Source organism: Trichosurus vulpecula, chromosome 5 (assembly GCF_011100635.1).
Source record: "Trichosurus vulpecula isolate mTriVul1 chromosome 5, mTriVul1.pri, whole genome shotgun sequence".
Taxonomy (NCBI): Eukaryota; Metazoa; Chordata; class Mammalia; order Diprotodontia; family Phalangeridae; genus Trichosurus; species Trichosurus vulpecula.
This window is the reverse complement of record NC_050577.1, coordinates 302,124,768-302,137,308: the sequence shown is the minus strand read 5'-3', so window position 1 is coordinate 302,137,308 and position 12,541 is coordinate 302,124,768. Positions and strand designations below refer to the sequence as shown.

General features: G+C 46.6%; 1 protein-coding gene across 2 annotated transcripts in view; it reads right to left on the bottom strand.

Annotated features, from left to right (window-relative positions):
* PARVB (parvin beta) overlaps positions 1 to 10,438 on the bottom strand; it is a 144,171-nt gene extending 133,733 nt beyond the window's left edge. Inside the window, exon 1 of one of the 2 annotated variants that reach the window (XM_036761058.1) lies at positions 10,265 to 10,438. In XM_036761058.1, coding sequence (XP_036616953.1) covers positions 10,265 to 10,394 — 130 coding nt within the window. In that variant the 5' untranslated portion in view covers positions 10,395 to 10,438. The remainder of the gene's footprint in view (positions 1 to 10,264) is intronic. The other variant, XM_036761059.1, reaches the window with a different exon arrangement.
* Positions 10,439 to 12,541: the final 2,103 nt, after the last annotated feature.

Sequence of the window (12,541 nt, the reverse complement as noted above, 5' to 3'; positions counted from 1 at the left end):
TCAACCCACATAGCACTTCAGAGTTCTAAACATCTGCTTTGGCATGGAGTGCATGCAGTGGAATAGAGTGCTGGGCCTGGAGTCAGAAAGACCCAAATTCAGATGTGACTTCAAACACTTATTAACTGTGTCACCCTGGGCAAGTCTGCCTCGGTTTCTTCCATTATCACGTGGGGATCATAATAGAACCAACATCACAAAGTTGTTGTGAAGAAAGATCAAACAAGCTATTATTTGTAAAAAAACCACTTAATATAGTGCCTGGCACACAGTAGGTGCTATTATAAATGATTATTTCCTTCCTCTAATTGAAGCTTTCCAATGTATAACTTAAATTAAAATGGGTTCCAGTCACTATGGGAAAAGTCAAGAATCTGCAAAGAGCCACTTCTGAAAATCTAAGGATTTCAAGGACTTACGAACAGCGCATACAGCTACTAACAATCATGTGGCCGGAGAATGATTTCCAAGGATGAAGTAGGAACCAGGTTAATTGAAAAGTGCCCTAGCCTGGGAATTAAGAGAAATAGGCCCTAGTCCATGCTCTTCAACTAAGTAACTCACTAAGGCAAATCACTCTTTGGTCAAATGGGGATTACAGTCATTTCAGTCCCTGCCTCACAAGGCTGTAGTGAGGGGCACATATGTAATAACATGCCACACTAAAAAGAAACCAACTTAAAAGTCCAATAATACCAGCAAAGGTGGAACTGGGGCTGTTTATGTCTAAAACCCAATGCCAGCATTATAGGCAAAGGGGAAACATTAAAAGCTTCCTCGATAAATACAGGAGTAAAGATAGGATAGTCCCTTTCCCTGGTGTACTTTGACATAATTCTAGAAATGTGAGAAACAGTACTGAGATTACAGGCATAAACATGGGCAAAGAAGAGACAAAAGTATTCCTATTTGCTGATAACATGATATCCACAGAAAACCATATGGAATCAGCAAAGATGCAAACTGAGACAACAGATACTCTCTAAAGTAATAGCATATGCAATAAGCCCATAAAAATAAACAGTACTTCTGTGTAACAATCACAAAACCCAAGAGGAAAGAAGAGAACTAAACTAACTAGACAATGCAGAAAATAAAATCTCTGGGTGTCTTTCTTTGCCCCTTTGCTCATCTCTCTATACAATCATTCCCTCAGCGGAGCCCATGTGGTTCAGCCAGGGGGGACAACGGGACTCCTCCAAGAAACGGGAGAAAGGGCATCTGAGGATGTAACAAAGATACCAGTGTTGTTGTGAGGTCTGAGGCAGGAACAATTAGTTCTAAGGAGGATCATAGCGGCAGAATTAGAATGAAGCAGTTAACGAGTATTTAGTAAATGACTCCTATGTGCCAGGAGAGAAAATAAAAGCAAGATCCCTAAAAGCCATTGACAATAATAATCATCATCATCACACCAAATCCCTATGTGGACAAGGGCTACCACCTCACACAAGATTGGGTTCATTAATGAGGGTTACTCATTTCAGGGAGCCCTTCTGTCAGGGGCTTTGACTGTCTATCTTCTTGAAAGGCATTCTTCAGGGAGGTTTATGTGGATCGGTGGAACAAATTAGGAGAAACGCTGGCTAGAAAGATAATAAGGAGAAGAATAATCAAAGGAAGTTAAACTAAGCCACACCAAGCAAGGCTCGGAATCAAAGTCACTTCCTCTTAACGGCAGAGGAAAAACAGAAGTGATTTCCAAGCCCACCTCCCCTGGGGTTGCTTGGGGAAGGGGGCTGATTTTAAAGGGTCCGTGCCTAGGACCCAGTCTGCAATGAAACAGTTTTGCCTTTTTAAAAACTGTTGATTGAAAGAGCCACAGCCAAACAAACTGGCACCTTTGTTTTTATCCAAAAATGACTCTAAACAATGGGGAAAGGCCAAATAGCACCGAGGCTCCCAGTTAAGAAGAAGTAAAATAAAGTTCCGAGAAACTGAGGGGGTTTATTTTTAGGGAAGGGTATATACAGGATCCTAGATTTAGGGCAGGAAAGTACCTTACGGGCAGGCCATCAAGTCCAAACACCTTAATTTTACAGGCCAAGAAACTAGGAGAAAAAAGAATAACAGAGAAAGGGGGAGAGAGAAAGAGAGAGATAGGAGAGGAAGAGAGAGGGAGAGGGAGGGAGAAAGAGACAGCAAGAGAGAGAAAGCAAATGAGAGAGAGAAAGAGAGATAGGTAAGGAAAAGAGAGAGATAGGAGAGTAAAAGAGAGGGGGAGGGAGGGAGAAAGCGAGAACACAAGAAAGCAAAAGAGAGAGACAGAGAGATAGGAGAGGAAGAGAGACGGGGAGAGAGAGCAAGAGAGAGGGAGAAAGGGAAAAGGAGAGAGAAAGGAGGAGGAGAGGAGAGGGAAAAGAAGGGAGAAGGAGGGAGGGAGAAGAAGAGGGAGAGAAAAGAAGGTGGGGAGAGAGGGGGAGAGGGAGAGGGAGAGAGAGAGAGGTAATTTATCCAAGCAGAGTGCCACTGGACATGGACCATGGGCTAGCTGACATGAGCAGAGTGTCTTGATACATCCCTGGAAGGCTCGGTAGCCATAAGGCATGCTCCCACTGGGCATTATGGGAGGTCACACAAACACTCTGGGTTTGTCCATTCCTCCCATAGACAGTGTACATGCTTGTATGAGGGTGCAGCTCAGGTTGATGGGATATGCTCTATGGCTACTTTTCCTAAGGTATTTTCATTAAATAATTTTGCTTAGGTTGGGGAGGGGGTGCTGTGGGGAGGAGAAACACCCTTGTGGCACTTTAGAAATTCCAGCTGTGATCATTATTCTTTGATAATACATTCCCAACATAACGCATCCACCAATTCCCTGTGAAACAGGGAAGAAAAGAAAATCATAGCCCTCCCCACCAAAAAACCCACCTTTGATTTTTACTCAAAATGTTTAATCCAACTTCTGAAATCTTCAGGTCCCCACCCCATCCCCCTCCCACTGGTCATCCCGGGCATCAGCACAACACTGATGGGAGGGAAGTTGGAAAGACCCCAGAATTCTAGTCAAAGCACTGACGACTTCAGACAACAGAGAAGTGACAGGCCAGAGGCCCAGAAGGAGCCATGTTGTTGCCTCCAGACCCAATGCACTGGTTAGTTTTACTTGACTCTCCACGTTTGTGACAAGGGACAATGTCTACTGAGGAGGGGGAAGGAGAGGCTAGTGAGTAGTGAAAACATGGAAAAAAAGCATTAATAAAACAATTTTTAATGTAAAAAAGGAAAAAAAAGTGTAGAAGGTGGTAGAAATAGAGCGATTCTGTTTTTTTGAGTCATTTTCAGTCATGTCACGGTTCCATGTGGGGTTTTCATGGCAGAGGTGCTGGAGCGGTTTGCCATGTTCTTCTCCAGCTCATTTTATGGATGGGGAAACTGAGGCAAACAGTGAAATGACTTGCTCAGGGTCACACACCTAGGAAGTGTTGGGATTTGGACTCAGCAAGATAAGTCTTCCTGACTCCAGGTTCAGAGCTCTAGGAACTATGACACCACCTAGATGCCCACAATTGTGGGTAGTTCTGTTACTACTTGATTCAACTGAATACAAATGTCTTTTTTAAAGTGTACGGAAAAGAGGTTCATGGTTTCTCCCACAATCCTCAGCCCAGTTCTCCTTTTATATCTTGAATGTGAGTTAGATGGTTGCATTTACAATTTAATCATTGTTTTTTAAAAGCAGTCAGGCCCAGGAGATCTGGCCCCTGAAGCTCCAGGCTCCATCACTAACTCATGACCCTCCCTTCCCCTGGCTTCCACTGGGGCCATAGCTATTTCCTCCAAAGAAATGAGCCACACCACCCCTAACTGTGAACAATGGTGGGGACTGGGAAGGGGGGCTCAGCTTGTTTGGAAAAGCTTAGTCTATGCCCATCTTATCAGAGAGCTTTAATTGTGAGCTAAATCTTCAATTAGAGATTAAGAGGACTCCAAAGAAGCAAGTCAACACCTGGAGTCCCAGCCCCGTCCTAGGCCGGCTGATGGCTGCCTGTCCGCTGACCAAGCAGCCCTTCCCCAAGCGGTGGGAGTACTGCAGAGGTCCCAGCAGGACCTGATATATCACGCCCAGGGACCTTGATACTTGGGGTCTTAGTGAAAAAGCCTCTGGTAAGTGTTTATTGTGTGCCTTGTAGTGGCCAAAGCTGTGGGAATGAATGAATGAATGAATGCATGGATGGACGGCCTGCATTAGGTGCTTACTTTGTGCCAAGCATTTCGCTGCAAGCTTGGGATCACATACAAAAGTGAGAGAGTCAGACAGTCCCATTCTAAGAGAAGGAGACACAGAGAGGAGCTGGAGCCAGAGAAGGGAGTTCGGTTTGGAAAGTCACAGAGCCCACCTCCTCAGAGGAAGCCCTCCCCAACCCCTTGTAACTCCAGGGCCTTCCCTCCATCAATCATCTCCTGTTCACCCAGCATAGAGTTTGCTTTGTACATGTTTGTTTGTAGGGGGCCATCTCCAGTCATCCTGATCTGTATCTGACCACCAGACACAGATGGCTCCAGAGGTGAGAGTGAGGCTGGTGACCTTTCCCTGCCCTCCCTTCACTTAAATCCAATAAACTTGCAAGTCATGACATCACCTTCCTGATGTTAAGGTCCTCTTGGAGAAGGAAGGACAAACAACAATTTGTTTGTAGTCTCCTCATTAGATTGTAAGCCCCTTGAGGGCAAGGTCTTTCTTTTGCCTCTTTTTGTATCCCCAGCCCTTAGCACAGTGCCTGGCACAGTAGGTGCTTACTCAATGTTAACTGATTGACTAGTGAGAGTCAAGGATGAGCCCTTTCTAGAAACAACAGTGGTGGGGATTTGAACAGATTCTAAAGAAACAAGCAGGAGGAAGGCTCTCACTTGCACAGGGGCCCACTAGCCAGTCTATTTAGGAGGGGGCTTGGCTTACTGAAGAGAGCACTCACTCACTAGCCCTAGGCATGGAACCCGATTCAACTGGCGCCTTTGACCTGGACTTTGTGTGACCCTGGCCAAGGGGTCTCAGTTTTCCCATCTATAAAATGGGGATAAAAGTATGTACACAACCCACTTCCTAATACGGCAAAAACCTGTCTGCACCTGAAAGTGTTATAGGAAGTTGAGTTATGATGAAGGCGGCCAGGGCAGGTAGCGTACTGGACTAGGAGTCAAGATGATGTGGGATGGACTTCCACCCCCAAGATTAAGTCACTACTGAGAAGTTTCTTAACCTCTTTGAGACTCAGTTTCCCCATCTGTAACATGAGAATAAGGGCAACTAGGAGGTGCAGTAGATAGAGAATGCTGGTCTTCGAGTCAGGAAGACCTGAATTCAAATCCAGCCTCAGACATTTATTAGCTGTGTGACTATGTGACCCTGGGTAAGTCACTTCACCCTGTTTGCCTCAGTTTCCTCATCTGTAAAATGAGCTGAAGAAGGAAATGGCAAATCACTCCACTGTCTTTGCCAAGAAAACCCCCAAATGGGGTCACAAAGAATCAGACAAGACTGAAACGACTGAACAAGAAATGGGGATAATAATCTTACAGGACTGTTGTAGGAATTAAATGAGATAAGCTATGTAAAGGACTTTGCAAAGCTCACTGTGCCATCTCGCTACATATGTGTACATAAATATAATGCATAATAAATATACTCACATAGATCAATTTAAGTCAGGTCTGTAATTTCTCTGATGTGTAGAGTTCCTGGGGAGGAAATTCCTACTAATGGAGATCAGTACAATATGTACTCTTAGGAAGTGGCCTCAGATACTGGGGGATTAAACAGTCCCACAGACAGTCCAGACTGGATTTGAACCCACTTCACAAAAGGCAGTATAGCACAGTGGGGAAATCACCAGCTTTGGGGTCAGAGGACTCAGCTGTGCTAATTCTACCTCTGAGGTTCACTGCCTGTGTGACCTTGGGTTAGTCACATCACTCTCAGCCTCAGTTTCCCTAGCTGTACAATGAAGGGGTCGGACTAGATTGCCCCTGAGGACCCTTCCAACTCTAGATCAACAAATCTCAGTCTTCTGGACTCTAAAACCATCCTCTGCACCCTCTGAAACAGTGTCTCCATGATACAAATAAATGTCAGATACAAACAGACACACAAAACAGTTTCTCAGTAATTTGATCTGCGGCACACATTGTCCCTGGGTTTTCAATACAGAAGAGAACAGAGGAGGTCCAAAAGGAGACACAGGTAAGCAAGACAGCTTTGAAACTAACATGTGGAATGTATCATAGCCTGTAAAAAGAAATGCACGCCATCAATACTGGATACAAGGTTTCAGATAGCTTCTTCTCCTATATGTGTGTGTATGTATAAATACAGAAGAAAAATAATATGCATATATATGTGGATACGTACACAAATAAATATGTATAGATAGATTAAAATCACGGACCTCAGTTTATTTAGCCATTTTCCAGTCAACAGGAATTGACCATTTACTGGAGATTTTTCACATACACACATTTCTACATATATGTATGTGTATGAATGTATGTGAACATATGTGTATATATAATATTTAGAAAATAAATAAAACTATATATGTTTATAAAATAAATAATACATAAATATATTATGCTTATGAAATAATAATATATAATGTTTATGAAATATATAATATGTATGTTGCATATTTATATACATACACACATTTAATGAAACAGAGTCAAGGTCCATTGACTGGAAAAAGGCTAAACAAACTCAGGTCCGCGATTATAATGAGATATTACTGGGCTATAAGAAATGACCAACATAAAGAATTTAGAGAAGCCTGGGAAGACTTTCATGAACTAACACAGAGTCAAGTCACTAGGATCAGGACAACACTACCCACAGCAACTACGCCAATATGAATGGAAAGAACCAACAAAACAGAAAACAATTTAAACCAAATGCTATACAATTCTAAAGACCAACCTCGGCCCCAAAGAAGAAGTCCACCAGGCACCTTCCTCCCTGCCTTGCCTAAATGCCAGACTATGGGTGGAGGACACTGCAGATGTCAGGTTTTTTCAATATTTTGGTTAGCTTTGCTGAAAACCTTTTTTCTTCTTTATTAAAAGGGATGGCTCTATTGAGAGAGGCAAGTGATGTAAAAATAAAAAATAAATACAATTTTATTAAAAAGAAATTGTTTCCAGGGCTGCAAAGAGCTATGTTCTATGTACTTTAAATATTCCTTTCCATTTTTCCCAATGGTCACATTTTGTCACAGTTCCCTTTTCTAAAACAAGGATGCCACATGATGGAAAAATGTTTCAGTTAGTCATGGTGTGATTCACAATTACACAGCCCTTCCTGTTCACTAGTCGGCACCAAAGCCTTTCTACCTCCTTTCTTGTGGTTTCTAAAATTCCAGCTCAAGGAAACCAGAGTCGATCTTGGCTAAAATCCTTCCTCGACATCCTATTTCAGTGAAAGATTTATTTCTAAGATTCGTGGACCAACACTAGCTTGTTAATTACTTCTGGATAACTGCAGTCTCCTATTCTTTATCTCACTTCAGCCGCTCTCTGTTCCCATCCCTTGCTCCCTCTTCTAAGCATCTTTTCCACATGTGGTGCTCCCAAAGATAACAGCTCTCTCCTAGAGTTCCCACTAACTCCCTAACAAGGAGAATGAACTATTGTGAACAAGGGATGAATAACTGGCACCGATGGAAGATGAGAGAAGATGGAAAATCTTCTCTCAATAACTATTCCCTTAGATAAAAAAATCTTCTTGCCTCCAATGACAAAGAAATGCTACTTCTAACATGAGGAGGTTGGGAGAGGGGCATCCTCTGATGGATGTCAAGAAGAGGGACCGTGAGAAGAGATTGTCATCCCCAACTGGGCAGATCCGGGGCATCACTTACTAGGCAGGTACCCAAGGAAGTCTAATACTGATGGAAAAACCCACATGTGCGCAAACATTGTGGCAAAGGGGGTGAGCAGGAACTGGGACTGACTGAAAAACATAATACGTATGTAATGGAATATTAGTACCCCATAGAAATAATGGAAGGTACAGCTTCAGAGGATGATGACGATGATGATAGACACATACACACATAGCACTTACACAATGCTTTGAGGTTTGCCAAGCACTTTACATATATTAAGTCATTAGATCCTTATAACAATCCTTGGAGGCTGACACTAATTTTATTCCTGTTTTACAGGTGAAGAAAGGTCCAGTATCTTGCTCAGGGTCACACTGCGGGAAGGGTCTGAGGCAGAATCTGAATTCAGGACTTCCTGACCCTGGTCCTGAACTCCAGCCATTGCCCCACAGAGCTGCCTAGACTTAGGAAGACTCGGATGAACTAAGGCTGAGACAAGCAAACAGAGCCAGGGGAACAATTTACACAAGGAACACAGCAATGGGAAGGAAAACACTCTGAAATAAAACTTCAGAATGCTGACCGATGTCACGAGATCATAATTTAAGACATGAAGCCACACAGAACTTTACCCCTCTGCAATCCAGCCACAGTGGTCCATTGGTGGGTCCTCCAACACGCCACTCCAAATCTGTCTCCCACCTCCATGCCTGGAATATTCTCCCTCCTCCCTCAGCCTCCTGGCTTCCTTCAAAGACTCAGTTCAAATCACACCTCTGGCCCTTAGCTCTAATGTCTCTTTTCTGATTACCTTCTATTTACTGTTTATATTTTCGTATGTACCTACATACTTCCATGTTATCTCCCCCATTAGAACGTACACACCTTGAGGGCAGGGACTGGTTTTTGTGGGTGGTGGCTATGAGTTTTCCTTTTTTTTTCCCTTTCTGTACACACGGTCAGGCATTTGATCAATGTTTGTTGCCTGACTCCTTTTGGGCCTGGTTATTTACAGCAGGTAAAGTGGGTATTTTCATGATTTTTTTCTGCCTCTATAGGCTAACAAAGGGTAGCCCTACATAATTACTCTGAGGCATAACCCAGAATGGAGGGACGGGATGGTATCTAGACCAAAAGGGTGGCTTGGATCAACGCTCCTTCCCCACTGAGGAAGCAGCATGACTAGAGAAAAGCAAAATCAAGGCCTGCACTTTGGGTCCTTGGGTAACAGTCTGGGTTACCATTAAGAGGTATTGCGGGCCATTTATTTGTTCAATATGAAGTACTGAATACTCAGGTGCCCATAGCAAATAAGACCCCTTGGCTTCAAGGTGATTCCAAAGGAAGCGTATCCAGGAGAGACACACAGATAATATTAAGCGACAAGCCTGAGTTTCTGGCTGGAGGCCCACTGCTTTCACCCCTCCAAAGGCCGCCGGCCATTTGGGCCCTGGCTGGTACAGACAGGTCAGGAGAGAGGGGAAGGGACTCCAGGCACCCACCAGGCCAGGAAGCCCTGGGCTCTCACCCTTGCCCTGGCTCTAGCTCCAGGCTGTGAGCAAATGGCCTCACGCTGAAAGACTTGACTGTAGTCATCAGAAACATGGGGACAGCCAGTAGTCCCTGGCCACCAGAAACTGTCACCACCAAATGAAAGGATGGGGCCGAGTATAAGGGTCTATCTAAGGGCTGGAATTTTAGAACCAAACAGAATCTAAGGAATAACCCAGCCCGAGGGGCTGTAGGCTCCTCCAGGTCAGGGACTGAAGTCGGTTGTTTTTCGTTTTTTTTTCCTCCATCTTTGTATCCTGGGGTAAGTGAATGGGGTTTTTACACACAGTAGGTGCTTAATAATTGTTTCTTGCATCGATATTGAAAGGTGGTGCCTCGCCTGAGGGCCAGGACTTAAGCTACTCAGTGAGTGTCCAGCAAACAGGAAGGGATGGGGGTGGTCCTGAGAACCGTGTGCAATGAAATCGGGACCCCCCACCCCTCTCCACTAGTTGTGAAATGCTTTTCTCCAGGAGTTGGGGAGTGGAATCCTCTCGGGAAAGGGGAGAGGAAGAAGGGGGAGGGGAAAGGAGGGAAAAGGAAGGGAAAGGGGGGAAGGGGAGTGAAGAGGGGCAAGCGGAGGGAAGGAGAAAAGGAGGAAAAAAATAAAGGGGAGATGCGGGAGGAGGGGTTTCAGGAAGCAGGAAAGGAAGGAGGAGAGGAAGAGGAAGGGGAAGAGGAAGCAGGAGGAAAGGAAGGAAGGAGAGAGGAAGGGAGGAATAATAGAGGGGGAGGAGGAGAGGGGGAGGAAAGATTGGGGAGGGGGAAGAGAGTTGGGGGAGGGGAAGGAAGGGGGAGGGGAATAAGGTGGGAAGGATGTGGGGGGGTGTCTCGAGTCCCTCTCCCCTGGCCCAGGTTTAGGGGGCCGGGGCGACCCTCCCTCGCTCACTCACCCTCCTTGGCTCTCTTCTTCCGGCCCAGAGTGCCTCCGAGCTTGCCCAGGAAGGACTCGTCCTTCTTGGCCCGGGGCGGCCGCAGCGGAGGCCCCGGGGAGCGGAGCGGGGCGGCAGGCAGCGCGGACATGGGGCCGGCGGGGGCGGCGGGGGCACCGGCGGGGGGACGTGCGCGCGGCTGCCCGAGAGCGCGTGCGAGCAGCCTTAAGTGGAATAGGGAGCGGCGTGGGAGCGTGAGCTCGGTCCGGCCGCGCTCCGCCCCTCCTCCAGTCCCGCCCCGAGCCCCGCCCCGGGCCCCCGGCCCCGCCTCCGGTCTGGCCAGCCCGCTATAACCCCAGCTGACCTTGACCTTGGCCGCGGGGGGGGGGGGGGGCGCCGACTCCACCCTCACAGAGGTCAGCAGCTGGTATGGGTGGGACGTGGTCCCCAAGCACACACTCAGGGCTGAACTCTAGGACCCCACTCTGTATCCACTCCCTCACCTTACAGAGGCCCAGATCAAGCGAGGGAGCATTTATTGAGTGCCTACTGTGTACCATGCCCTGGACCGGAGTTGGGAGATGTACAAGGGGTCCAAAAACAGCCCCTGCTCCCCCGGAGTCTGGAGTCTATCCCCCAGAGAACGGCCTTTGTGCACAGAAGTCAAAGCAAACTATTTAGAAAAACATGGCCAAAGTCCAAGGCCATTGAGATAACTGTCCAACAACTGACGGGAGAAGGAATCTTTCGGAAGCTGCTTTGGAGTCTTCCAAAGTCCCGCTGATGGGGGCCAGACAAGGAACCCAGAGGCCAGGAGTCTGTCTGACCTGCACCGTCCAGGCTGGCTCCTCCTCCCACAGGGCAGTCGGAATGGACAGACTTGGACGGGCTCACACTGGGCACCTGCCTGGGGTCAGAAGGTATCAGCAAGGCCCCGAGTGCCTGGAAACTGAGCCTGCCTCGCTGCCCCTTTGGTGGCCAGCCTGGAGATGAGATCCAACCAAGTGGCCGGGGTGCCCTCGACTGCCTGCGGCAGCGCCCCAGGACTCCACAACCCAATGTGGTCCGGCCTTCACCAACACGCCCGGCCGAAAAATAATTCCAACGATCCAGTGGCACCACACCCCCTGGGTCTCCAAGAAAGGCCTCTGGTCCTTGAAGGTTTGACCCAAGCATCCCAGGAGTTTTCCCCAGGACAAAGTACTGACTGAGCTAGAGAAGTGAACATGGAGTCAGCCCAACTCAGAAATGACCAGCACACACACACACATACACACCAGGTGTCTGGACCACGAAAAGCCTGCACGTGGGTGTCAGAGCTGAATTCTATGACCCAGAAATCAGGGCTCAGCAATGTTCTGGGGTGACATTCTGGGTCATTGGATGGCCCTGTGGGCTGGAAGACAGGACTTCCCCAAACACTTAAAGTCTAGGTGAACCACAGCGTAAACCACAAGAGGAAGGTAAAAATCTGAAAGTCAGTGGGGTTAAACCACCAGCGACCTATACAACTACCACCAGACAGGGTCAATTTAGTTTGTTTTGTTTTTTTTTAAGTGGATTAGTCCTTTTTCTTTTAATTCTAAAAACTTAATAAACAGCCAAATGCACAATTTTTTTTTAAATGACCATACATAAAATCCCTAAGGAAGGGGGAATTATGGTTTTATCTGACTAGGTAGTTCCCAAAATAAGAAATTCTCTCTACCAGTACAAATGGTCAGCTGTTTATGGTCTTAGAACAGAGATGGGGAATCTGTGGCCTCGAGGCCTTGTGTGGCTCCCTAGGTCCTCAGTGTGGCCTTTTGACTGAATCCAAGTTTTACAGAACACATCCTTATTAAGCGATTTGTTCTGTGAAGTTTGGATACAGTCAAAAGGCTGCACCTGAGGACCTAGAAGGCCTCAGGTCTGTGGCCTCAAGGTCACAGGTTCCCCACTCCTGCCTTAGAAGTTCAGTGTCTTGGGCTTGTGAGTCGCACTGTTAAACCAGCAAGGGTAATGGGCAGAATTTGAACACAGGTCCTTGAGTCTTAAATTGCTATAGTATCTCTGAGAAGTGGAGGGCCTTTCTAAGCCCACAGAGCCAGGATCTATCGGGGTGGTCCTGACCTATGTCTCTGTCTTTCTCACGAAGCCATAGGCTCCATTCAGTACCGTCTGTGTTAAAAATGCACAGTCTGTCCCCACATGTAGCCTGAGGGGGTGGGGCTTGAAGGGGAAGAACAGACATCTCTAGCCTCTTCTCCCAAACTCTCCTCCAGGCGAGATTTTCTTTATGCCAATGGGGAAGCAGGA